The sequence below is a fragment of the Aulonocara stuartgranti genome, assembly GCF_965226115.1.
Source record: "Aulonocara stuartgranti genome assembly, chromosome: 17".
NCBI lineage: Eukaryota > Metazoa > Chordata > Actinopteri > Cichliformes > Cichlidae > Aulonocara > Aulonocara stuartgranti.
Genome location: NC_138953.1, coordinates 41,016,119 through 41,036,693, shown reverse-complemented (window position 1 = coordinate 41,036,693; position 20,575 = coordinate 41,016,119). Strand labels below are relative to the sequence as shown.

The following is a 20,575-nucleotide window of genomic DNA, read 5'->3' as shown; positions in this document are numbered from 1 at the left end:
CTTCTCTGAGCCCTTGGTATTTCTCCAGCTTCTCGTGTTCCTTCTTCCTGATATTGCTGTCATTGGGAACCGCTACATCGATCACTACGGCCGTCTTCTTCTGTTTGTCTACCACCACTATGTCCGGTTGGTTAGCCACCACCATTTTGTCCGTCTGTATCTGGAAGTCCCACAGGATCTTAGCTCGGTCGTTCTCCACCACCCTTGGGGGCATCTCCCATTGTGACCTCGGGACTTCCAGGTTATACTCGCACAGATGTTCCTGTACACTATGCCGGCCACTTGGTTATGGCGTTCCATGTATGCCCTGCCTGCTAGCATCTTGCACCCTGCTGTTATGTGCTGGATTGTCTCTGGGGCATCTTTACACAGCCTGGGGTCTTGCCTGCTGTGATGGACCCCTGAAACCCTCCATGCATCGTCAGGAGCTTTCTTGTCTTCATGTCAGTGGCTTCTATCTCCTCCTTTGGCCAACTTACTATCCCAGCAGGGTACCTGATCACAGGCAGGGTGTAGGTGTTGATAGATGGTTGCAGCTTTCCTAGTGGCCTCTTCATGGTTCCCATTTGTCTGTGGGATCCCCAAGTACTCTATGTCTGCAATGTTGCCTTCTGGTAGTTCAGAATCAGAAAGGGTTTTATTGCCAAATGTTGAGCAGGTTTACAACATTAGGAAATTGCTGCGGTGCTTCAGTGCAAACATGCTGTCATAAACGCTTAAATAGATATAAAAATAAAAATAAGAATAAGAATTAAAAGTGCTAAGTAGATTCAATCCCCTCAGTTCGGACTACCTTCCCTCTCTTTGATACCATCCGACTACATTCTCCAGTCCGAACGACATCCCGATGTCATTGCTGTAGATCCTGGTGGTGTGGATCGGTGAATCGATGTCTCGTTCACTCTTGGCATACAGCTCGATGTCATCCATGTACAGGAGGTGGCTCAAGATTGCTGCTTTCCGTAGACGGTATCCGTAGCCAGTCTTGTTAATGATCTCACTGAGGGGGTTCAGGCCTATGCAGAACAGCAGTGGGGACAGAGCATCTTGGTAGATCCCGCACTTGATGGTGGGAAAAAGTCACTGGCCATTCACCGCATGACAAACACTAAGAGCTTTGATCTTTACGATCTAGAAATAACACTCCCAGTTCGACACAATCATTTAGTCCTTTGGAGCCCACAAAATGGAAAAATAGAAAAGTATATTCAGCAGTGAAGTGTGTTACACCTGGAATGTACAAAGATTAGCTTCTAAAATAAGTAGCTAGAAAGTGAGCTGCATCCACATCCCGTGTGAAGCTAATCTCTATGTTGAGGTTTGGTTCAATGCCTATACTTATGTTACTTATGCAACGGTGTATTTTGAATGTTTTCCTCCCTCTTTGTTAACGTTTTAAATGTACTGAATGAAAAGTTGCTTTGCTCACCTCTTTGGGTTATCGTCCATTCCTCTCCTTTGCGGATGGACCCAGTGCTCCAGCTGCTGAATGGAGTTGGTCCTGGACAAACCCTTTTCTGGCTCCTGGACTGGAGCTGGAGACTTTACGGGAACCCTGGCCAGGTTGCCATCCACCTCTGTGGGGCTGCAGTCCCTTTGCTGCTCGCCTGTCCCACACCCTGAGCCACTGACCTGTGCAGGTTTCTGGGCGCTGATGTTGGCCTGGTTCTGGCGAGACGCAGACACCGCAGCTGCGATGGCGGCAGCCTGGGCTGGTTGTAGCTTGATGCTGTTGATTTTAGTCAGAGCCCTGTCGGTGCTCGGATCTCTCTGAAAGCCGTATTTATCACAAACCGTAGCACATTTCTCTGCGTCCCTCAGAGTCGCGTATTTATCCCCCTCTCGAAACGAGCTGTATCTCTTAATTTCTTTCATAGTGTTGTATTTGTCCATAACTTGTATAGTGCCATATTTATTATCCTTCTCCCTCATAGTGCTGAACCTTTCAGTTTCCTTTAATGACAGCTGTCTCTTGACCTCCTTTTGAGAGAGGCACTTTTTTCCATCTTTCTGGAGCGTGTGTCGGTCGCCTACTTTCTGCAGCGCGTACTTTTCTCCGTCTTTTGCGAGCAGATACTTCTCCTCAGCCGGCGTCACCGCGTGTTTATCATCCGTTTTACGGACGCCGCACTTCTCCAGATCTCTGTGAATGGTGTACACTTTTTCATCTTTCTGCAGCGAGTATTTCTCCCCATCCTTTCTCAGGAGGTACTTTTCTCCATCCTTGTGCAGGAGATACCTATCTCCATCCTTCTGCAGCATGTAGCTCACGCCCTCTTTCTTCAGAGAGTACCTTTCTCCCTCCCGCTGTAAGGTGTAGTACTCTTGCTCCCTCTGGTCATTGTGTTTCACAACATCTTTTTGCCATTTGTCGTCGACCTGCGACAGGGAATGTTGACACGCAGGTTCTCGATTGCGTTCGTTGTTCTGGATCTCGGGCCGTGTGAGGACTCTGTGGTTCAGCAGGTTGTTCAGCTCTTGAGGTCTCCGCTGGTCCCCTTTCAACTTGTCCGTTCTGTGACAGAAAAAACAGGAAGTGGAATTCAGCAAAATAAGGAAAGACATTTATTGTAACAATCCCTGTGTGAGTGAGACAGCTCCTCTCGCCTTCTGTCAACCTTTTCGAGTCCACGATTTCTCAGAAGTTTCATATTTTTGTCAAAAAAACCCTCTAATGATGCAAAACTGCAGGGAGTATGTGCTCAGTGGAGTTTCTTTAATTACTTAAAAGTATCCTTTATTTAGAGCAGAGCCTTAATGAAGCATCGCAATGAACAAATACAGAATAATACAGATTCGAGCATTGATGTGTGGTTTTTTTAAGGAGGTGGCACTACACAATGTTTTTTCTTTCATGATCACACAGAACATTTGAGCACTCAGATCAGAGATGAGACAGAGATGAGCCCCCACCCACTAATCTGGAAGATCTCTAAAGGCGAGCTGTGTTATTTGGCACCAAGACACTGGCAGAAGCTTAAGTCCAGAAGTCCTGAAGACTTGGAACTGCTGCAGATCACATCCTGTCATCAGTTTGTCATTTGTACCTCCTCAGACCACCATCAGCAGCTACCCATCACTTCAACTTGGGAGAACCCCACAAGCCTGCTGCTTAGATCTTCAGGTCCAGCATATTTATAGATGCTCATTTCTTCAACATCTAAAACTGTGACTGGAAAACCTGATCCTTCAATTACAAACGAATACTGCATGTACATGTACATCTGTTGATCCACAGAATCTGTGAGGGTCTCATTCGCCGAGCACTCACGAATAGTGAAAAAACACAAATTTTGCATGTGGTCAAAAAATGTCTATAAATGCCAGTTTTTATCGTTTAAACCCTGAATATGCATTTGGGTGCCATCAAAACACAAGAACACGCAACAAAATACTCAAGATAAACTTTTCCAATGTGGGAATGCTGGACTCCACCTGCCAAAGATGCAATAAGGAGAGATGAATGAAACAAGCCGCCTCAGACTACAGGAGCGTTTCCTCATTTTCCTCTACGGTTCCTTTGTGATCGCTCTACAGTCCTAAAAATGTGTATAGTACTAATTTTAATATGTAAATTTTGCTGAATTTACAGGAGAGGCCCCGGGGCAGACCCAGGACACGCTGGAGAGATTATATCTCTCGGCTGGCCTGGGAACGCCTCGGTGTTCCCCCAGATAAGCTGGAGGAGGGGAGGAGGAGGTCTGGGCTTCTCTGCTGCCCCCACGACCCGGCCCCGGATAAAGTGGAAGAAGATGGATGGATGGATGGATGGATGGATGCTGAATTTACGTTCGTGCTTATTTTGTGAATTTTAAATGAATTAAAACTTACAATTATTTATATTTTAAATTTATAATTTATTTAATTATTTAAGAATTTCTTTGCTCTTATTAATTAAGCATTAAAATGCCTGAAAAGTTATATATTGCTACAAAAAAGCCATAAAAATTATGACAGATATTTGCAGTTTCTGCCAAATTGTGGGAATTTAATTATAAGGAAAAATCCACCAACTCTGAACCGCGACTTTGAGCGGGTATACTGTGTTACATTACAATATTATTTATATCAACACAGAGTGGTTAATCATATGTTGGATCATCATTATGTTAGGGATTAATGTAACTATATGGCACAATAACAACAACTACTTGATGGGTTTGGCTTACATGGACCACAGTAAGTGTCAATAAATTATAATCTGTTTAGTGTAACTGAACCTTACCAGTAAGCGCACGTATTGGGTAGTCTAAGGAGCTTGGAAACAAAAGCGTCTGGACTTCTTTGAGTTGCTTGAAGATGTTTCACCTCCGAGAAGCTTCTTCAGTTCGAGGGTCAGATGGTGGAGAGTCCCAGATTTAAACCCAGTGGGAGTTTCCCCCCACAGAGGGACAAAAGGACCCCTGATGATCCTCTAATCACATGAGCCAAGGTGTGAAAGCGGGTGTGGGTCCCAATCAGCCAGGGTTTCGGGTGAGCTCATTGTGAAACCTGGCTCCACCCTATCATGTGATTTCCTGAGGTCAGTGGAGCGACCATCTTTGAACAGAGGCGGTGGTTTACGACACCAACTGTCTGCCATCTATAATCCAGTTTTGAGATCCCTTCTCAGACGCCCACTCACATCCTGGACCATCTGACCTCAGGAAATCACATGATAGGGTGGGGCCAGGTTTCACACCTTGGCTCATGTGATTAGGTAGAGGATCATCAGGGGGTCCTTCGTCCCTCTGTGGGGGGAAACTCCCACTGGGTTTAAATCTGGGACTCTCCACCATTTGACCCTTAGAACTGAAGAAGCTTCTTGGATGAGAGGTGAAACGTCTTCAAGTAACTCAAAGAAGTCCAGATGCTTTTCTTTCCAAGCTCCTCAGACTACGATGAGCTGGATGACTGAGAACCTTCACAGACACGTATTGGGTAGTTTACCTAATCAGTAAGTACTTGAGGAAAATTACCCAAGTGTGATGGTTCCCAGCTATAACACACAGTCCCGAGTGTCACACCTGAGCAGCATACAGCGTTACTCTAAGACACTGAAGCTCAGTCAGAGCTTAGACTGATTACTGCATCTTTGCTGCCATGTCAGTTGTTATCTAATGGATCTTCTACTATTGTTTTGAACAGGAAAAACATCTCAAAGTCAATATGTGACGCTGAGTACCCAGCCACACGGGGTCACAGGCCAGTGCATTCCTAGTGCCGGTCCAGGTAAATGAGGAGGGTTTTATTAGGAAGGGGATCCGATGGAAATTTTGGCCAAATCAAACATGCGGATCACAAAGAATGAGCTTTCCATACCGGATCGTTCGGGGCCTGGGTTAACAACGACCACCTCCAGTGTTGTTGGCTAACAGGATGCTGGTGGAAACTGTGCTACTGTTGGCCGAAGACAAAGGAAGAGGAAAGGAGGAAGGTGTGTTCGGTGGCAACAAGACAGAAGGAGAGGCAGGAGTGAGGAGGTGAGATTAGGGACCATAGGGACTATGACTGGCTGATTAGAAGGAAAGAAGGAAGGTAGATATATGTGTCTACAGGAGAACATGGGCATTGGAGGTGGGTTCAGGTTTTTCTACCATGGCGTAGACAAAGAAATAGTGTACGGCTGATCTTGACTAATGTAATGGTAAAGAGAGTGTCGGACAACATCATGAGTTGTGTTTGAAGCTGGAAATTGGATGATTTATACCCCACAGCTGTCGGCTGGCAGAGATAAAGGGGTAGAGTGTGTCCCCCGAGGAAGAGGGAAACGTAATTTGAGCAGATTTCAGTGGACATGTAGCTGAAGGGAACAGGTGATGTTAGGCAAGTATGCTGCTAAAGACAGAAATACAGAAGGGCACATAATAGTAGATTTTAGCATGGAAAGAAGAGGAAGAGAGGAAGGTGCACAGATGGACTACATCATATACACGAGGTGCAATTTGAAAGAGAGAGGAGACTGCAAGCTAGCAGCAGGGGAGAACGTAGCCAGCCAGCTTCGGGTGAAAGCAGTGGTGGAAGTAGACTGTTGGACAGAGTTCAGGAAGACGTTGAGACAGGCACTGGGGGGTAAGGAAAAGTTACCAGATGACTGGCAACATTGTAGTGCTAAGGGAAACTAGCAAGAAGTTGTTCAGTGTATCCTCTGGACCGAGGACAGAAGAAAAGTGTCACGATCCTGGGTCTTCTGACCCAGCGTTTTGAGTTTTAGTTTGTGTTTAAGCCCTTCAGGTTTTCTAACTTCATTTTTTTATCATGCCTAGGTTGTTATAGTGCTTTGTTATTAGATTCCCCTTGTGTCTTCCACCCATGTTAAGTCTCCTTTGCCCTTCATGTGCTTCATGTCTGTGTCTTACGTTGTCTAGTTCAGTTTGTCATGTCTGCGTCTTATGTTTCCTGTTTTATTTTGAAGAGGTCTGGTGTTCCTGTGTTCATCGTGTTTAGTTTTACTCTTCCACTGTGTTCCCACTTCTCTCATTAGCCTCCTGTGTGTATTTAGTCTGTGCCTTCTCATTCAGTCCTGCGTTCAGGTTTTCATATATATATATATATATATATATATATATATATATATATATATATATATATATATATATATATATATATATATATATATATATATATATATGCTCATCATCATTGCCATGTTTAGAGTTTTGTTTGTTTTTCTGTTTACCAGGATTTTTCATAGTTCGTGCTTCCTTTCTAGTTTACCCAGTTTAGGTTATTGCTTAGTTTGCTTTGTTTTTGCTCTTTTATTTTGTACTGTTCTGTCTGCCTTAATAAACAGCTCATCATCAGTTAAGTTTGAGTTTTAGAGTGTCTGCACCCGGGTCCACTCTTCACAAACTGCGTGGAGTGTGAAGATGAACACGATGAACACAGGAACACCAGACCTCTTCAAAATAAAACAGGAAATGTAAGACACAGACATGAAACACATGAAGGGCAAAGGAGACTTAACATGGGTGGAAGACACAAGGGGAATCTAATAACAAAGCACTATAACAACCTAGGCATGATAAAAAATGAAGTTAGAAGGGTTTAAACATAAACTAAAACTCAAAACGCTGGGTCAAAAGACCCAGGATTGTGACAAAAAGGAGACTTGATGATTAATTCAATTCAATTTTATTTATACAGCGCCAAATCACAACAACAGTCACCACAAGGCGCTTTGTATTGTAAGGTAGACGAGTAAGTACAACAAGGCACTCAAAAGAAGACTTTAGCAAAGAAAAGCTAGAACAGTCGGGAAGAAGTAGTACTGGGAGTCTCGGCATACAGCACAGAGAGAGCGGCAAAGGAAAAAGCTTATACTGAGTTGTATATGAGGCTGGGCGCTAAGTAAAGGGAAAAGGACTCATACTGACTGGACAGGGAAGAGCGCGAGCTAGAAAGGATGTGCAGCACCTTCGGTTGATTAAGTCCAGAAATGTGCTAACACGTAAAGACAGTGTGAGGATGTAGAGTGGAAAGGTGGTTGATCCAGATGACATACCCCAGGGCAGAGAAAAAGAGGGCAGTGGACTTTTTCACCAGACTACTTAACACAATTTTGGAAAGTAAGTGGGTGATGAAGAAATGGAGAAGTGTGCTGGTACGGTTCAAGGACTGGGTCTATTTTGCAAAAACTACAGAGGGATAAAGCCAATGGACCAAACTATGAAACTATGAGAAAGAGCTGCTGAAGCTCGGTGACGAAGATTAGCAAGCATCAGTACGGCTTCACTGCAGAAAGATGTTCACTTAAAGAGAAAAAGTAGGGAAGGTCAACAGTCTTTCTGGATCTAAAGAAAGCCTTTGATAAGGTGCCAAGAGAGCCCAGTGGGACAGCAGTGCGGTGGTAGGAGTGACAGGTTCACAGTACAGGTGGGATTACATCAGGCGTCTGCTCCTATGTTTGAAGACTACATTCTGATCTGTGGTGAGAGTAGAAGCAGGTGGAAGTAGGTGGAGGTGGAGCCCAGAGAGGTGGAGGTATGCACTGGAGAGAAGAGGAACGAATGACAGTAAAACCAAGACAAATACACGCGGGTAGAAGGCGTAGAGATAGTACAGATAGAAGAGCCATCCACAGCAACAGACCGCACAAGAGAGGTGAAGCAGGGAGTGGATGCAGGTGGAGTCAGCAGAGGCAAAGTTCAAGGATGATCTGTGATGGTAGTGAGGCCTGCAATGATATGTGGTTTGGAGAGGCTGAGTTAAAGTTGTTTTCATTGGAAGTGACCAGGATGAAGAGCATAAGCTCAGTTTGAGCGGTTTGGAGATTAAGTTAGCGAGGCAAGGCTGAGATGGTTTGTGCAGAGGAGGGGAGTGGACGAAGGATGTTGAACATGGAGCTGACAGGCAGGAAGAAAAAAGGAGCCCAGAGAAAACAATCCTGGACCTAGTGGAGGAGGACAAGCACAGGGTGGGTATGGTGGTGAGCCGTAAAGGGAGCAGCCGAACGAAGACGACTGTGACGTCGTACGGATATACCAGTGACTAAAGATGTGCAGAGGCTTCTGTGTGCTCTGGAGTTTTCATGATGTGCAACAATGTCTGAAAACACAAAGACCAACTCTGCTGGCTCTAACACGTTTGTGGGACGTGTGCCCTGTTTCTCCCCTTTCCTGTGCTACTCCATGTTCTGCTCTGCAGCATCAAAATACCAGTCATTTGTAGTAATTCGATGTAAAAGTTAAATCGGGGAAGAACTACAGGACAGAACAACGTTTCGGCATGTATACATGGTCAAGCAAACCACCTGCACCAACTGCATACTTATTCTGATGAGTCCTGGTATTCCTAATGCTTTCCTGTTCTTAGAGGGACTATCACAGCCACATTACCAAAATGATGCTTTTTTCAGCACAAATAGCTTTGAATTGCCTGTTGCAAATCATGCCTGCATGACTCATTTAAATACTCCTTTTCTTCTAACTTCATGCTCTGAAAGAACAGCACGTGTCTCTGACTTCCTGGAGCTGAATCTGGACAGTCGCGTTTAAATGCTAAAAGGACGTTTAGTGGTGTCAGAAACAATAAATTGGGCTCAAATGTTGTTGCTTCATGCTAGTTAAGGATAAAAGTCTTGATTCAATCCTTTCAGAGGCTGTGATGTCTGTGAAGGTTCATCCAGGTCATCCAAGCTCCTTAGACTTTGAGGCCATAAAACACACCATAAATGAGGCCCCTGTGATGCGTGGGATATAAAACAACACTCCACGTTGTAGAACTGTGTCCCTGCACAGTAGGTGTGTACCTCACATCTGCACACATCTTATCTGTCAGACATATCCCTGTGGTTAGCACCAACCTTCTGACTGGTTCAGTGTGGACGAGAGCAGCGTCTGTCATGACTTTCATCCAGGACTCCATCTCTTTGGCTGTGTCAGTGCAGAAGTAATATGTCCGCATGTTGGGGTGCGTGGCCTGAGTGAAGACAGAGGGAGAGCGGTAATAAGATAAAACAGAAGTGCGAGAACCAAATCTGGATCATGACTTCATCACAAGTATCACACTGAACTGCCCAACACACAACTTTCTATGTGTATGTACAAGTATACACACATCTATGTGAGAAAAACCTATTTTTTTATGTATTAGCATTTTGAACCATGAAATTCAGACACAGCCGCTCAACTAAAACTGACAGTAAAATGTTTGATATCAGTCTGGTGTGGTCAAGTGTTTGCACGAGGCAGGACATGGGATCTGTTGGGGTATTTCTACAAATGGACGCCTCTTTCAGTCTCAAACCTCTGATCAAACCTTTGGGGTCAGTACATTAACCTCATCAAGGTGAAACTTTGAGACTTTCTACCTTTTTTACATCTATAACTTGCACACTGTGAACCCTGTGAATACCCTAACCCTACCCCACCCCATCCAATCACAGCAGATGGCCCCGCCCCTCCCTGAGCCTGGTTCTGCTGGAGGTTTCTTCCTGTTAAAAGGGAGTTTTTCCTCCCCACTGTTGCCAAAGTGCTTGCTCATAGGGGATCATATGATTGTTGGGTTTTCTCTCTATGTATTATTGCAGGGTCTACCTTACAATATAAAGCGCCTTGAGGCGACTGTTGTTGTGATTTGGTGCTATATAAATAAAACTGGATTGAATTGCTGTCACATGAAAATAAAAATCAATAAAAATGAAAAGTTAGTTACAAAGTAGCATGGATTGTTGCCATCAATAATAATAACAACATGACAAACCTTTAAAAAAATGTAACTAGTGTTTACCTTAAAGGCATATTTCCTGCTGATGTGGTCATCCACCGACAACATAGATATGTGAAAACTGGGCAACAGGATGCTTCCTAGGATGCTATCCTCTTTTTCATCTGCAGCAACGAAAGAGAAAAGTCTGCAGGTTGAAACATATTTATGGCAGCAATCTGATTCAATAAGGTTTCAGACTGGGAGATTTGTGGGTCAGACTGGTACAAAATATTCTTCTTCTGTTTGTGTTATGTTTGCTCTTATTAGTACGTGTCAATCAAACGCATGGCCCAGAATGATAGGAGATAGTGTTGATATTTAAATATTCGTTTATCAAGCTGTAAAGATTCCCAGGAAGAACGAGGAGGGAGAAATAGCCTTTGGAAGAAGGAACATCGTTGGATAGATGTCAACATAGTACAAGTACATAAACTTCCCTGCAGCATGGCTTCCTTAACTGCAGCTTGAAGTTGTGTTGGGATTAGTGGAAACCAGTGATATTTGTGAATCAGCGAAGTAATAACCAGTGCTTTCAGTTTTTTGAATTATATTTCCCGAGGCTTAAAACCTGGAGTCACTGTTAGAGATATTTAGTAGATGTTTTCATAGTGAATCTGTGCCCTGCTGTAAAGAGCTGAAGTAAGAGAAACAAGTGAGGCAAATGAAGAAGAATGCAATACCAGTATATTTAATCATTATATACTGATGTCTGATTTTGCCATATATATTACAAAATTCTCCAAATGAAATTGAATGACGCCTCATGAACAATAACAGCTGTGATGGTTGCAGCTGTGATTCTGTCACCTCTGTGCAGTATCATGTTTCATGCGATCTAAAGGCAGCACAGTACATGCACTGCGGCACAAAACCACAGAGCCTCCAACGCGCATTACTGTTTGCTTTAGCCGAGGCGCTGCGGCTGTTCTGGCTCGTCCCTGATGTTGAATGGCTCCAGCTGGCTTACAGAGCCGACATCTCAACGTTATCAGGTAAGAAAGCAGTGAGGAGGCGATATGTGACCTCTGTAAACACTTTGCTGTTGAGTTTATGATCTCAGTCAATCGTCATATTTAATAAAAATTTAATCTTGTTCATATTATGTTTCAGACGATTATGGGCTATGATTGGCTAATGACTGATGAATAAAACTTGTTCTCGATGTTTCAAAATGGGACTTAAAAACTCTTTATGTTAAATATGTTACAAGTAACAGTTATTTCTAAATAGTAACTTTTAATTCATTCTGTGGTTTGTGGGACACAAACAACTGAAGAAAGTTTAGTATAAAAAAAAGAAATGGGTTGTAGTAGTTATAACAACAACAACGATGCTTTGGATGTGTCAATTTTTGGTTGGATCTATTAAATCTGGCAGATTTACTAAATTTGGACTCCAAGTTAATTAAAGCTGAATGAAATTTAATTCACGGATCCATGTCATGTTCATCTTAATCAAGATAAAGTATACTTGTGTTTTTAAATGGAAATTTGGTGGCATGATAAAATGATGTTCATTCGACAGATGACTTTAATAATAATAATACATTTTATTTAAAAATGCCTTTCAAGACAACCAATGACACTTAATAATAGAATAAAACATGTAATAGAACGAAGACAAAATGAAGAACAATAGAAACAAAAGCACAAGATTAACAAACAGTGGGTAATGCAGGCAGCTGAGTTTTGAACCAGTTGAAGCTTATGGAGGTATTCTGGGGGGAGACCATGAAAGAGAGAATTACAATAGTCAAGGCGGGAGATAACGAGACTGTGGACAAGGATGGACGTAGGCTGGGTGGAAAGAGAAGGATGTAATCTGTTAATGTTGCGTAGATGGAAGTAGGCAGAGCAGGTGAGATTATTGACGTGAGATTTAAAGGATAGTGAACTGTCTAGGATGACCAAGGCTCTTAACCTGAGGAGAAGGGAAAACTGTGCAGTTATCGATAGAGAGAGAGAAATGGTTCGCCTTCAAAAGGTTGGATTTGGTGCCAATAGGGAGGATTTCAGTTTTATCCTCATTAAGCTTGAGAAAATTAGAGCTGAACCAGGATTTTAGTTCAGATAGACATTCTGTAAGGGAAGAAGGTGGGAGGAATCAAATGTGTGGAGAATGGTACCAAGAGGATGTATATTATGAAGAGAAGAAGGCCTAAGACTGAGCCTTGGGGTACACCAGAGGTGACCGGGAAAAGACGAGAGCGGGATGATTTCAGTTGAATAAACTGGGAGCGGTCAAGGAGACATAACTGGAACCAGGCTAGGGTGTGAGAGATGGTGTCGAAGACCGAGCTCAGATCCAAAAGGACGACTTTGTAAGATCACCTGCTCAGTGATTTCATTATGTTTCTAAAGAAATTAAAGAAAACTTCATTGTTGGATTATATTAGTGCTTTTTTGTGGTGATGGATTTGCAGACTGACAGAGAATAACTGACGTGGTATAACTGACATGACAGGCAACTTACTGTTACCTTAAAACATGAGCTTTATAAATAGTTAATGTCTAATCACTGGGAATAAACTGAGATCTGCTTATCAAATTGCACCTCTGAAAACTATGATTTAAGTCTTTAAATGACGTCTCTGCCTCGCTCTGATAATACCAAAATTGGCAGTGTAAATGTAAATACACTAATTTATTTTATCTCGATGAGCTCTGCAGTCGGAGGGATGATTAACATCTTTGCCCTTACAGAAAGAATATAATTTACCACATTTCCAAGATCTCAACCTGAAGCAGCTCCTTAGAATAAAGCGACAGAGCCAGAAGGAGGCAAACGGAAAAAGAAAACGTTATTATCCGAAAGCTGTGCATGTCTCTTCTCTGGCTAGCAAAGCCAATCAACATGCAGCTCTCCCCTCGGGTTGTCGTGTAAGCTGCCGATCGCACCCTGGAAGAAGCTGATTCATCAGTTTATGGAGATGGAAAAATCCCTCTGAAGGTGCAGAAAGCATTAAGGAGGAAAGAGGAGCTTTTATGAACGCAGTTCTAAATTTGTGATGTTGCACCACACGTGACCTCTAAGTAATAAAAACAGTACAACAAAACTGTTGATGTATTTCGTTATAACCATGTAAAGCACTTTGTGCTACATTTTTGTATGAAAAGTGCTTTATAAATAAAGATTGATTGATTGAGAAGTTCGGCCATCCGGGAGGGGCTCAGAGTAGAGCTGCTGCTGCTCCACATCGAAAGGAGCCAGCTGAGGTGGTTCGGGTATCTGACAAGGATGCCTCCTGAGCCCCTCCTGGGTGAGGTGTTCCAGGCATGTCCCACCGGGAGGAGGCCCCGGGGCAGACCCAGGACACGCTGGAGAGATTAAATCTCTCGGCTGGCCTGGGAACGCCTTGGTATTCCCCCGGATAAGCTGGAGGAGGTGGCTGGGGAGAGGGAGGTCTGGGCCTCTTTGCTTAGGCTGCTGCTACCGCGACCCGGCCTCGGATAAAGCGGATGAAGATGGATGGATGGATGGATGGATGGATGGATGATTGATTATGTCAGCGTGTTGAAGTTGCTGGCCATGACAACGTTTTTACCACCACAGACTGATTCTTTGAAATGAAAGTAGAGCTTGTAATCAATCTTGAGAGGACAGTATTCCATCACAGAGACTGAATGAAAACCATTATGATGCCGTGTGACGGATAACAATCAAGTGTGCAAAACCTTTGCTGTATATTTATTACGACATTAGGCAGCTATACTACTCAGAAATAAAGGCCTCGTATGTAAACAGTGCATATCTTCCACATCTTGATATTTGCAAACAGGTGTGAAGGTACACACGGTTGACAAGCCTCGAACTTTTCTTAAAGTGCCAACATGAAGAGATGCATGTGTGTTTGTGTGTCCTCACCACGGTAGTAGAAGAGGCACATGTCAGACAGGACGAACCACCTCTTCTTCCACAGCTTCATGCCTGTACTGTCCTGAATGAGTCAAAGGTCATCAGTGAGACAAAATATAACAATTATAGAGAACGTTATTATTTTCAAACACACGTTCTCATCTCTTGCTTCCTCTTCAAGTCTGAACTGGCTCTTCTCCAGCCTTTCCTGTTAAACAGCCTCCATCACCTCCTCTTTGTTATCTCTTCATAAAGCAGTGACAGATTTGCCTCAGTGGGTGCCTGAAGCAAAGACCTGTGCTCTGTTCGTGATGCCGACGCTGGCACCTAATTACTGCATCAATGACAAGTTTTAAGTCTTTGGTACTTTCAGCAATATAATGCGTTGGCCACACTGATATCAGCTCTGCAGTGAAAGGGTTTGCTGGGTGGAGTTGACTAAAACTTGACGAGGGTCATCAAGCTTTATTCAGTCTTCACTGCTATGGTGAGAGGTCCCCTAACCAGGCAAACACTGACCCACTACAGAGCTCCGTGGGGCACAACACTTAAAGAAAGTGATAAACACAAGCTGATTCAGGGTGGTGTGTAGCAGTGAGGCGAAGACACATAGCAGGAATACCGTACTCCCATTTACTAACTGTCCATAGTCACTGTAGTGTTTGCTGCAGCAGAGCTGAAAAATTCAACTCATTTTATTTACACAGTGCCAAATCACAACAGTTTCCTCAAGCTGCTTTATTTTATGAGGTAAAGTCCCCACAATAACAGAGAGAAAGCTGGGACAACCAAATGACCCCCAATGAACAAGTCCTTAGGCAACAGTAAGAAGGTAAAACTCCCTTATAACAGGAAACAACCTCCGGCAGAACCAGGCTCAGGGAGGGGCGGGGCCTGATCATTCTGGATTTAACAGGAAGCCAAAACAGGAGAAATCTGCTCTCTTTCTAGTCCCTGTCAGGACTCTTGCTGCAGCATTTTGGATTAGCTGAAGGCTTTTCAGGGAGTTTTTAGGATAATAATGGATTACAGTCGTCCAGCCTGGAAGTAACAAATGCATGAACTCGTTTTTCAGCGTCACTTTGTGAAAAGATATTTGGAATCTGTGGTCAGCCTCCTTTGGCCAGCTTATTATCCCAGCAGGTTACCTGAACACAGGCAGGGCGTAGGTGCCGACTGCCAGGTTTTAATGGTTGCAGCTTTCCTAGCGGCCTCTTTGTGATCCCCATTTGCCTGTAGAATTCCTAAGTACTTCTAGTTGTTGTCAGTGTTGCCTTCTGCTAGTACAATCACCTCATTTCTGACTACCTTTGCTCTCTTTGCAACCATCCAAATACACTTCTCCGGTCTGAACGATATTCTGATGTCATTGCTGTATATCCTGGTGGTGTGGATCACTGAATCAATAGAGGCATCATATGTTATTTCAGTATGCCCTAACTCCATCCTTGGTGGGGCTGTTCTCATATACTCCCCCGTGCCACTGAGCATAATCTTGGATGGTTCAATGGAGAACATCCACTTTATTCTCCTGGCTTCTGTCTCCAGGATCTTCAAGCAGCCAGCTAAGGCTGTGAGTCTTTGTTTGGCACTTTATTAGGCCACAGTTACAGACAGCTGTTGATACTTCTTAGGCAGCCCTTTCTTCATCACGCCTTTCAGCAGTTGCGACAGTTAGCTAACTACTCTGTGCTGCCTTGATCTTAGCCTCTACTCTCCTTCACCATGGACGGTACTGCTCCTTGTGGCTGCTCGTGTTTAAGCACCTCGGGCGACTGTTGTGATTTGGCGCTGTATAAATAAAGTTGAATTGAACTGTAGCCAAGGATCTCAGTCATCACTGCTGCCATGCTGTAGATCAGCTAGTTGGTTTTAGTAATGGTCACAGCAACGATTCTCCTTAATACGTACAGACCCATACATGATTACATTTTTATTACATTAGGTAAACTAAGCTGGTCCACTGACTGCTGAAATAGTCAACACAATCATGCAACATTTTGACTGGAAATCACTCAGAGACAACACAAAGTCATCTATATGGTGGCAGTCTGGACACCAGATCCAGTTCCAGAATTCCACAAATTCAACGACGTCCGATAAGCCTTCCTCATTACCTGTTTGTAAAGCCAGCTGCTCCTCACCACTGGGGCATTGGGGTTTCTCTTGATTGAGTTGGACCTCTTGCCAAAGTTGTGGACTTTTCTGGAAGACCTAGAAGGCTGTTTAAAGACGTTGATAGATGATGAATGTAGAGAATTTGGATGCCTAACATGTAACAACAGCTGCATAGAGAAAACATTAGATACATTTAAATGCACACAGTGTTTTAATAACAATTCACCAAAAAAATTAACCCCGCAGACCTGTACACAGAATTTATAAAATTACGAGCTGGTTACAGTGAAAATCGCCTTCTTGAAAAAGACTAAATTTACAGTTCAGTATTAAATATTACTATAAAATGAACTACATACAAAGTGTGTTTGAATGGCAGAGATGTCATGGCTCAGTGTCTCACTGAGTCTCACAGGCCTGAGCGTGCGCTGGAAGCAGTTTGTAATTCTTACCTTGTTTTAACAGCAGCTCACCACAAACAGACATTTTGGACGTTTGACTGTATTTCCAGAAGTTTTACAGCTTTTCCTACTGATAAAATCCTCTTTTATGGCCGTTCACACAACAGAGTGATCAGGAATAAACAATTAAATGACAGAAAAGTGTCACGCTCCCATGTCTCTCTGACTGGCCCACACTGGCTACAGGTTTGGTTTGTGTTTTTCTTTCTCTCTCTCCTCCCCATTGTCTCCTGCCTGCCTGGGCGGAGCTTGTTACTGGGCTCTCACCTTTGGCCCACTCACCTGGGCTGATTGCCACCACCTGCTGCTGATCTGTAGTGATTATGCTGCTGCTATTTAAGGTGAAATCGCTGGCTTAAACTACCCATCGTCTCTGTATATAGATCCCCCGGACCTGTTTGCGGACCCCTAGTGACATTCCTGTGTAGTGATGGTCAAATGAAGCTTTCTGAAGCTTGTATTGAAAAACGGTTCATTACTCGAAGCTTTTCAACACAGTCCTCTCTGGTGACATCTGGTGGCCAAAAATATGAAGCGCAGCTTGAATCCACAAAATAAAACCAACTGCTTCATTATGACTGCTCACTCTACAGAGCGGTGTCCTGTCTGATATTGGGCCGCTGTTGTGTTGCTTTGAACGTGTATTTTTTGGTGGTTAAAAAAATGTGTTTTACTTGTTTAATAAATAGTTTTGACCAGTAAACTCTCCTTGTTCAAACATGCACCATGGTGTGGTCTTTCTTTGCTTGTGACGTCTTGATGTTGGTAAATACAATAATTGAAAAACACCACATTACATATAATAATGTACAACACATTAAGGAGTATGCTTCTGCTGTGAGGTCCCGCCTCCATGCACTTGTGCAATTAATCGCTAGACGGGTATATTTATAAATAATATTATATTAGGGACATTTTCCCAGACATATTTTTGACCTGGGGGTAGAATTGATTGTGAAACGGAAAAGGAAAATGCTTATGAACTTGCAAATTAAAAACATGATGCATTTAAGGTAACCCTTTCTCATTTTTATTTAAGAAGAGAATTTGTTCCACTGTGCGATGGCCGAACCTGTTCCTTTTCGTGGAGATAATTTCTCCTGCATTAAGGAAAATCCCTTCACATGGCCCAGAGGAGGCTGGAGCGCACAGAAACTGGTAGAGATGCAGTTATACAGTCTACCTGGGCCCCACAAACTATCAGCTAAAGAGAATAGATAGATTACATTGCTGCACATTTTGCAGACTAACATTTTCAGATTAATTAAACAATAAAATATATATTTTTACAACATTACATGTAAAGAATCAAGTGGGAGTTTTTCTAAAGTTATTTAATGATATTTATATTATGGAAGCAGATTTTTGACATTTTACCTTTTTCCCGTTGTCAGATAAAATAAACGCACAAAACAAAAGCAAACGGCCAGAACACAAAGCTGGAAAACCCACCCGACTGACCAAAATCAACTCAAAATCCTCCCACACAACAGAACCTCCGAATCAGTGGTTCGCTATCTGTCACCATGAAACACTCCACAAATCCCGTGAATGATTCACTTCCTTATTAACCATTGAATCAGACACTGAAGCAGTTAGGCTCTAAATGAAGCTTCGGACGTCACTGATCACGTGACCCTGGCCAAACGAATCAAGCTTCGACACAGAGCTTCTGAAGCACCGGAGCTTCAGCTTCAAGCGGGCCATCACTATTCCTGTGTGTGGCATCGTTAGTGGCCGAAGACGAGCGAGTGTGAGTGGAGGAAAAATGGTGGTGCGTTTCCCTTTCCTCTTCTCCCTGGAGCCCTGGACCCCCACCCAACTCACTACAGATATATATGTATAGCACTCGTGTGTTCCCTTTGTAAATAAATTAGACGTTTTGTCTTTAAGAATTGTGTCTGTGTTTGAGTGCGTTCCATCACCGTGACAAAAAGTTTCTGGTTTTCAATTTCTACTATAGAAATTTCTTTTTTCTTTTATGACAAAATTGAAAAAACAAAAATAAAAGTGGACAGTCTGGTCTATCAGAGCCTTTTCTGTAATTTTTCTTACAGTTTAAGTCCAAAGAGTCATGCAGACAGATTGTTTCTTTGTCACAGCAGCTGCTTCTTCATCATGTAGAAAATCAGTTAAATATGTACCTTTTGACAGAAAGGACAGAAAGGAGAGTTTCACCTCCTTTCCCACTTTGACCTTAAGTGGAGCGGCCCACTTAAGGTCAAAGTGGGCTGATGTAAAATGAGTTTGACACCCCTGATTTAACTTAACAAGAGTCTGGTTGTAAATGAGGCTCTCACACAAAAACAGCAGCCTATGCAACTACATAAAACAACAACTCAGTGCAAAATGCACGATAAGGTCAAATAAGGTCATCCACGAGTACATCAAGAAGATGGCAAGAACTAAATGCTCAGTGAATACCTCAGGCAGCAGAAACCCAAGAAAGACGAGGAACCATCATGGAAGGACAGGCCCCTGGACGGTTTGTACCACCGGCAGATAGAGGAAGGGGCTGATATCCAGAAATCCTACCAGTGGGTGAACAAAGCTGGACTGAAAGACAGCACAGAGGCACTAATCATGGCAGCACAGGAACAAGCTCTGAGCACAAGATCCATAGAGGCTGGGGTCCATCACAGCAGGCAAGACCCCAGGTGCAGGCTGTGTAAAGATGCCCCAGAGACAATCCAGCACATAACAGCAGGGTGCAAGATGCTAGCAGGCAGGGCATACATGGAACGCCATAACCAAGTGGCCGGCATAGTGTACAGGAACATCTGTGCCGAGTATAACCTGGAAGTCCCGAGGTCAAAATGGGAGATGCCCCCAAGGGTGGTGGAGAATGACCGAGCTAAGATCCTGTGGGACTTCCAGATACAGACGGACAAAATGGTGGTGGATAACCAACCGGACATAGTGGTGGTAGACAAACAGAAGAAGACGGCCGTAGTGATCGATGTAGCGGTTCCCAATGACAGCAACATCAGGAAGAAGGAACACGAGAAGCTGGTGAAGTGACCCCCAACTTGGCCATCAAACATCTTGCTCTTTTAGATACAGTCTTTTCCAGTACAACCAGTAAGCTTTGGTGGTGGGGCTACAAGCTACTAGATCAGCCGGGGGTGGCCGACCTACCCCTTTCTTGATCCATCCCCACACTGAGATTATGTCTGCACCAGTAAACATTAGCTGTTCTGGGTCCAGGCACTGAACAGACTATTGATGAGTGACTCAGTCACCCGGTGGATACTTGGGTTAGTCAAGGCATCATTGCTACTGCCAACGTGGCTGTAGCTCAGGAGGTAGACCTATTAGCCAACCTACCAATCGATCCCTGTCTCCTCCAGTCTGCATGCGAAACATCCTTGGGCAAGAAATTAACCACAAGTTGCTGAATGTGTGTGAATGTCAGATAGACTGCACTAAATACAAAGAACATAAAGAAGTGTTTGTGCAAATGTGTAACAATGAGGCAACTTGTGTAAGTTGTGCTTTGAATGCTCAGAGTAGAAGTGTTATATAAGAACCAGTCCATTTTCTATTTACCACCATCCCCTACGGGGAACACGTCAGTCCTGGCATTAGTCAGCCATGGGTACTGTCAGAGCCCTCTGCCCCCATTCAACATACCTCCCTCTACTTGCCATTCAAATAAAATCGAACTCAAATGGAGGGGTTATGATGGGATGGTCCACTTCCACTTCTAGGCTGCAGAAGTTGGGACCTGCAACCATATAGGAACATGAAGGACAACTGGATCTCCTGGAGAGGGCATCCGTTTTTGGTGGTTTTGGGCAAGCCGGTCCTTTGGCTCCCTTAGCCTGGTCAACCAGTGGAGGCTGCTATTGGCAGTTCGAACAGTGAATTTATTACTTCTGGTAATACTGTCACCTGCCTGCTCCCCCAGGAGTTTAAGGACTCAAAGTGTCAGTTATGTACTTGTTCTGATA

General features: G+C 43.6%; 1 protein-coding gene across 5 annotated transcripts in view; it reads right to left on the bottom strand.

The window, feature by feature from the left end:
• Positions 1–20,575, bottom strand: part of LOC309692139 (pleckstrin homology domain-containing family A member 5-like) — a 147,576-nt gene that overhangs the window by 45,388 nt on the left and 81,613 nt on the right. For all 5 annotated transcript variants that reach the window (XM_082510360.1, XM_082510359.1, XM_082510362.1 and 2 more), the window contains 5 exons: positions 16,161–16,265; positions 14,053–14,125; positions 10,210–10,310; positions 9,284–9,399; positions 1,430–2,515 (listed from right to left, as the gene is read on the bottom strand). In XM_082510360.1, the coding sequence (XP_082366486.1) occupies positions 1,430–2,515; positions 9,284–9,399; positions 10,210–10,310; positions 14,053–14,125; positions 16,161–16,265 (1,481 nt within the window). The remainder of the gene's footprint in view (positions 1–1,429; positions 2,516–9,283; positions 9,400–10,209; positions 10,311–14,052; positions 14,126–16,160; positions 16,266–20,575) is intronic.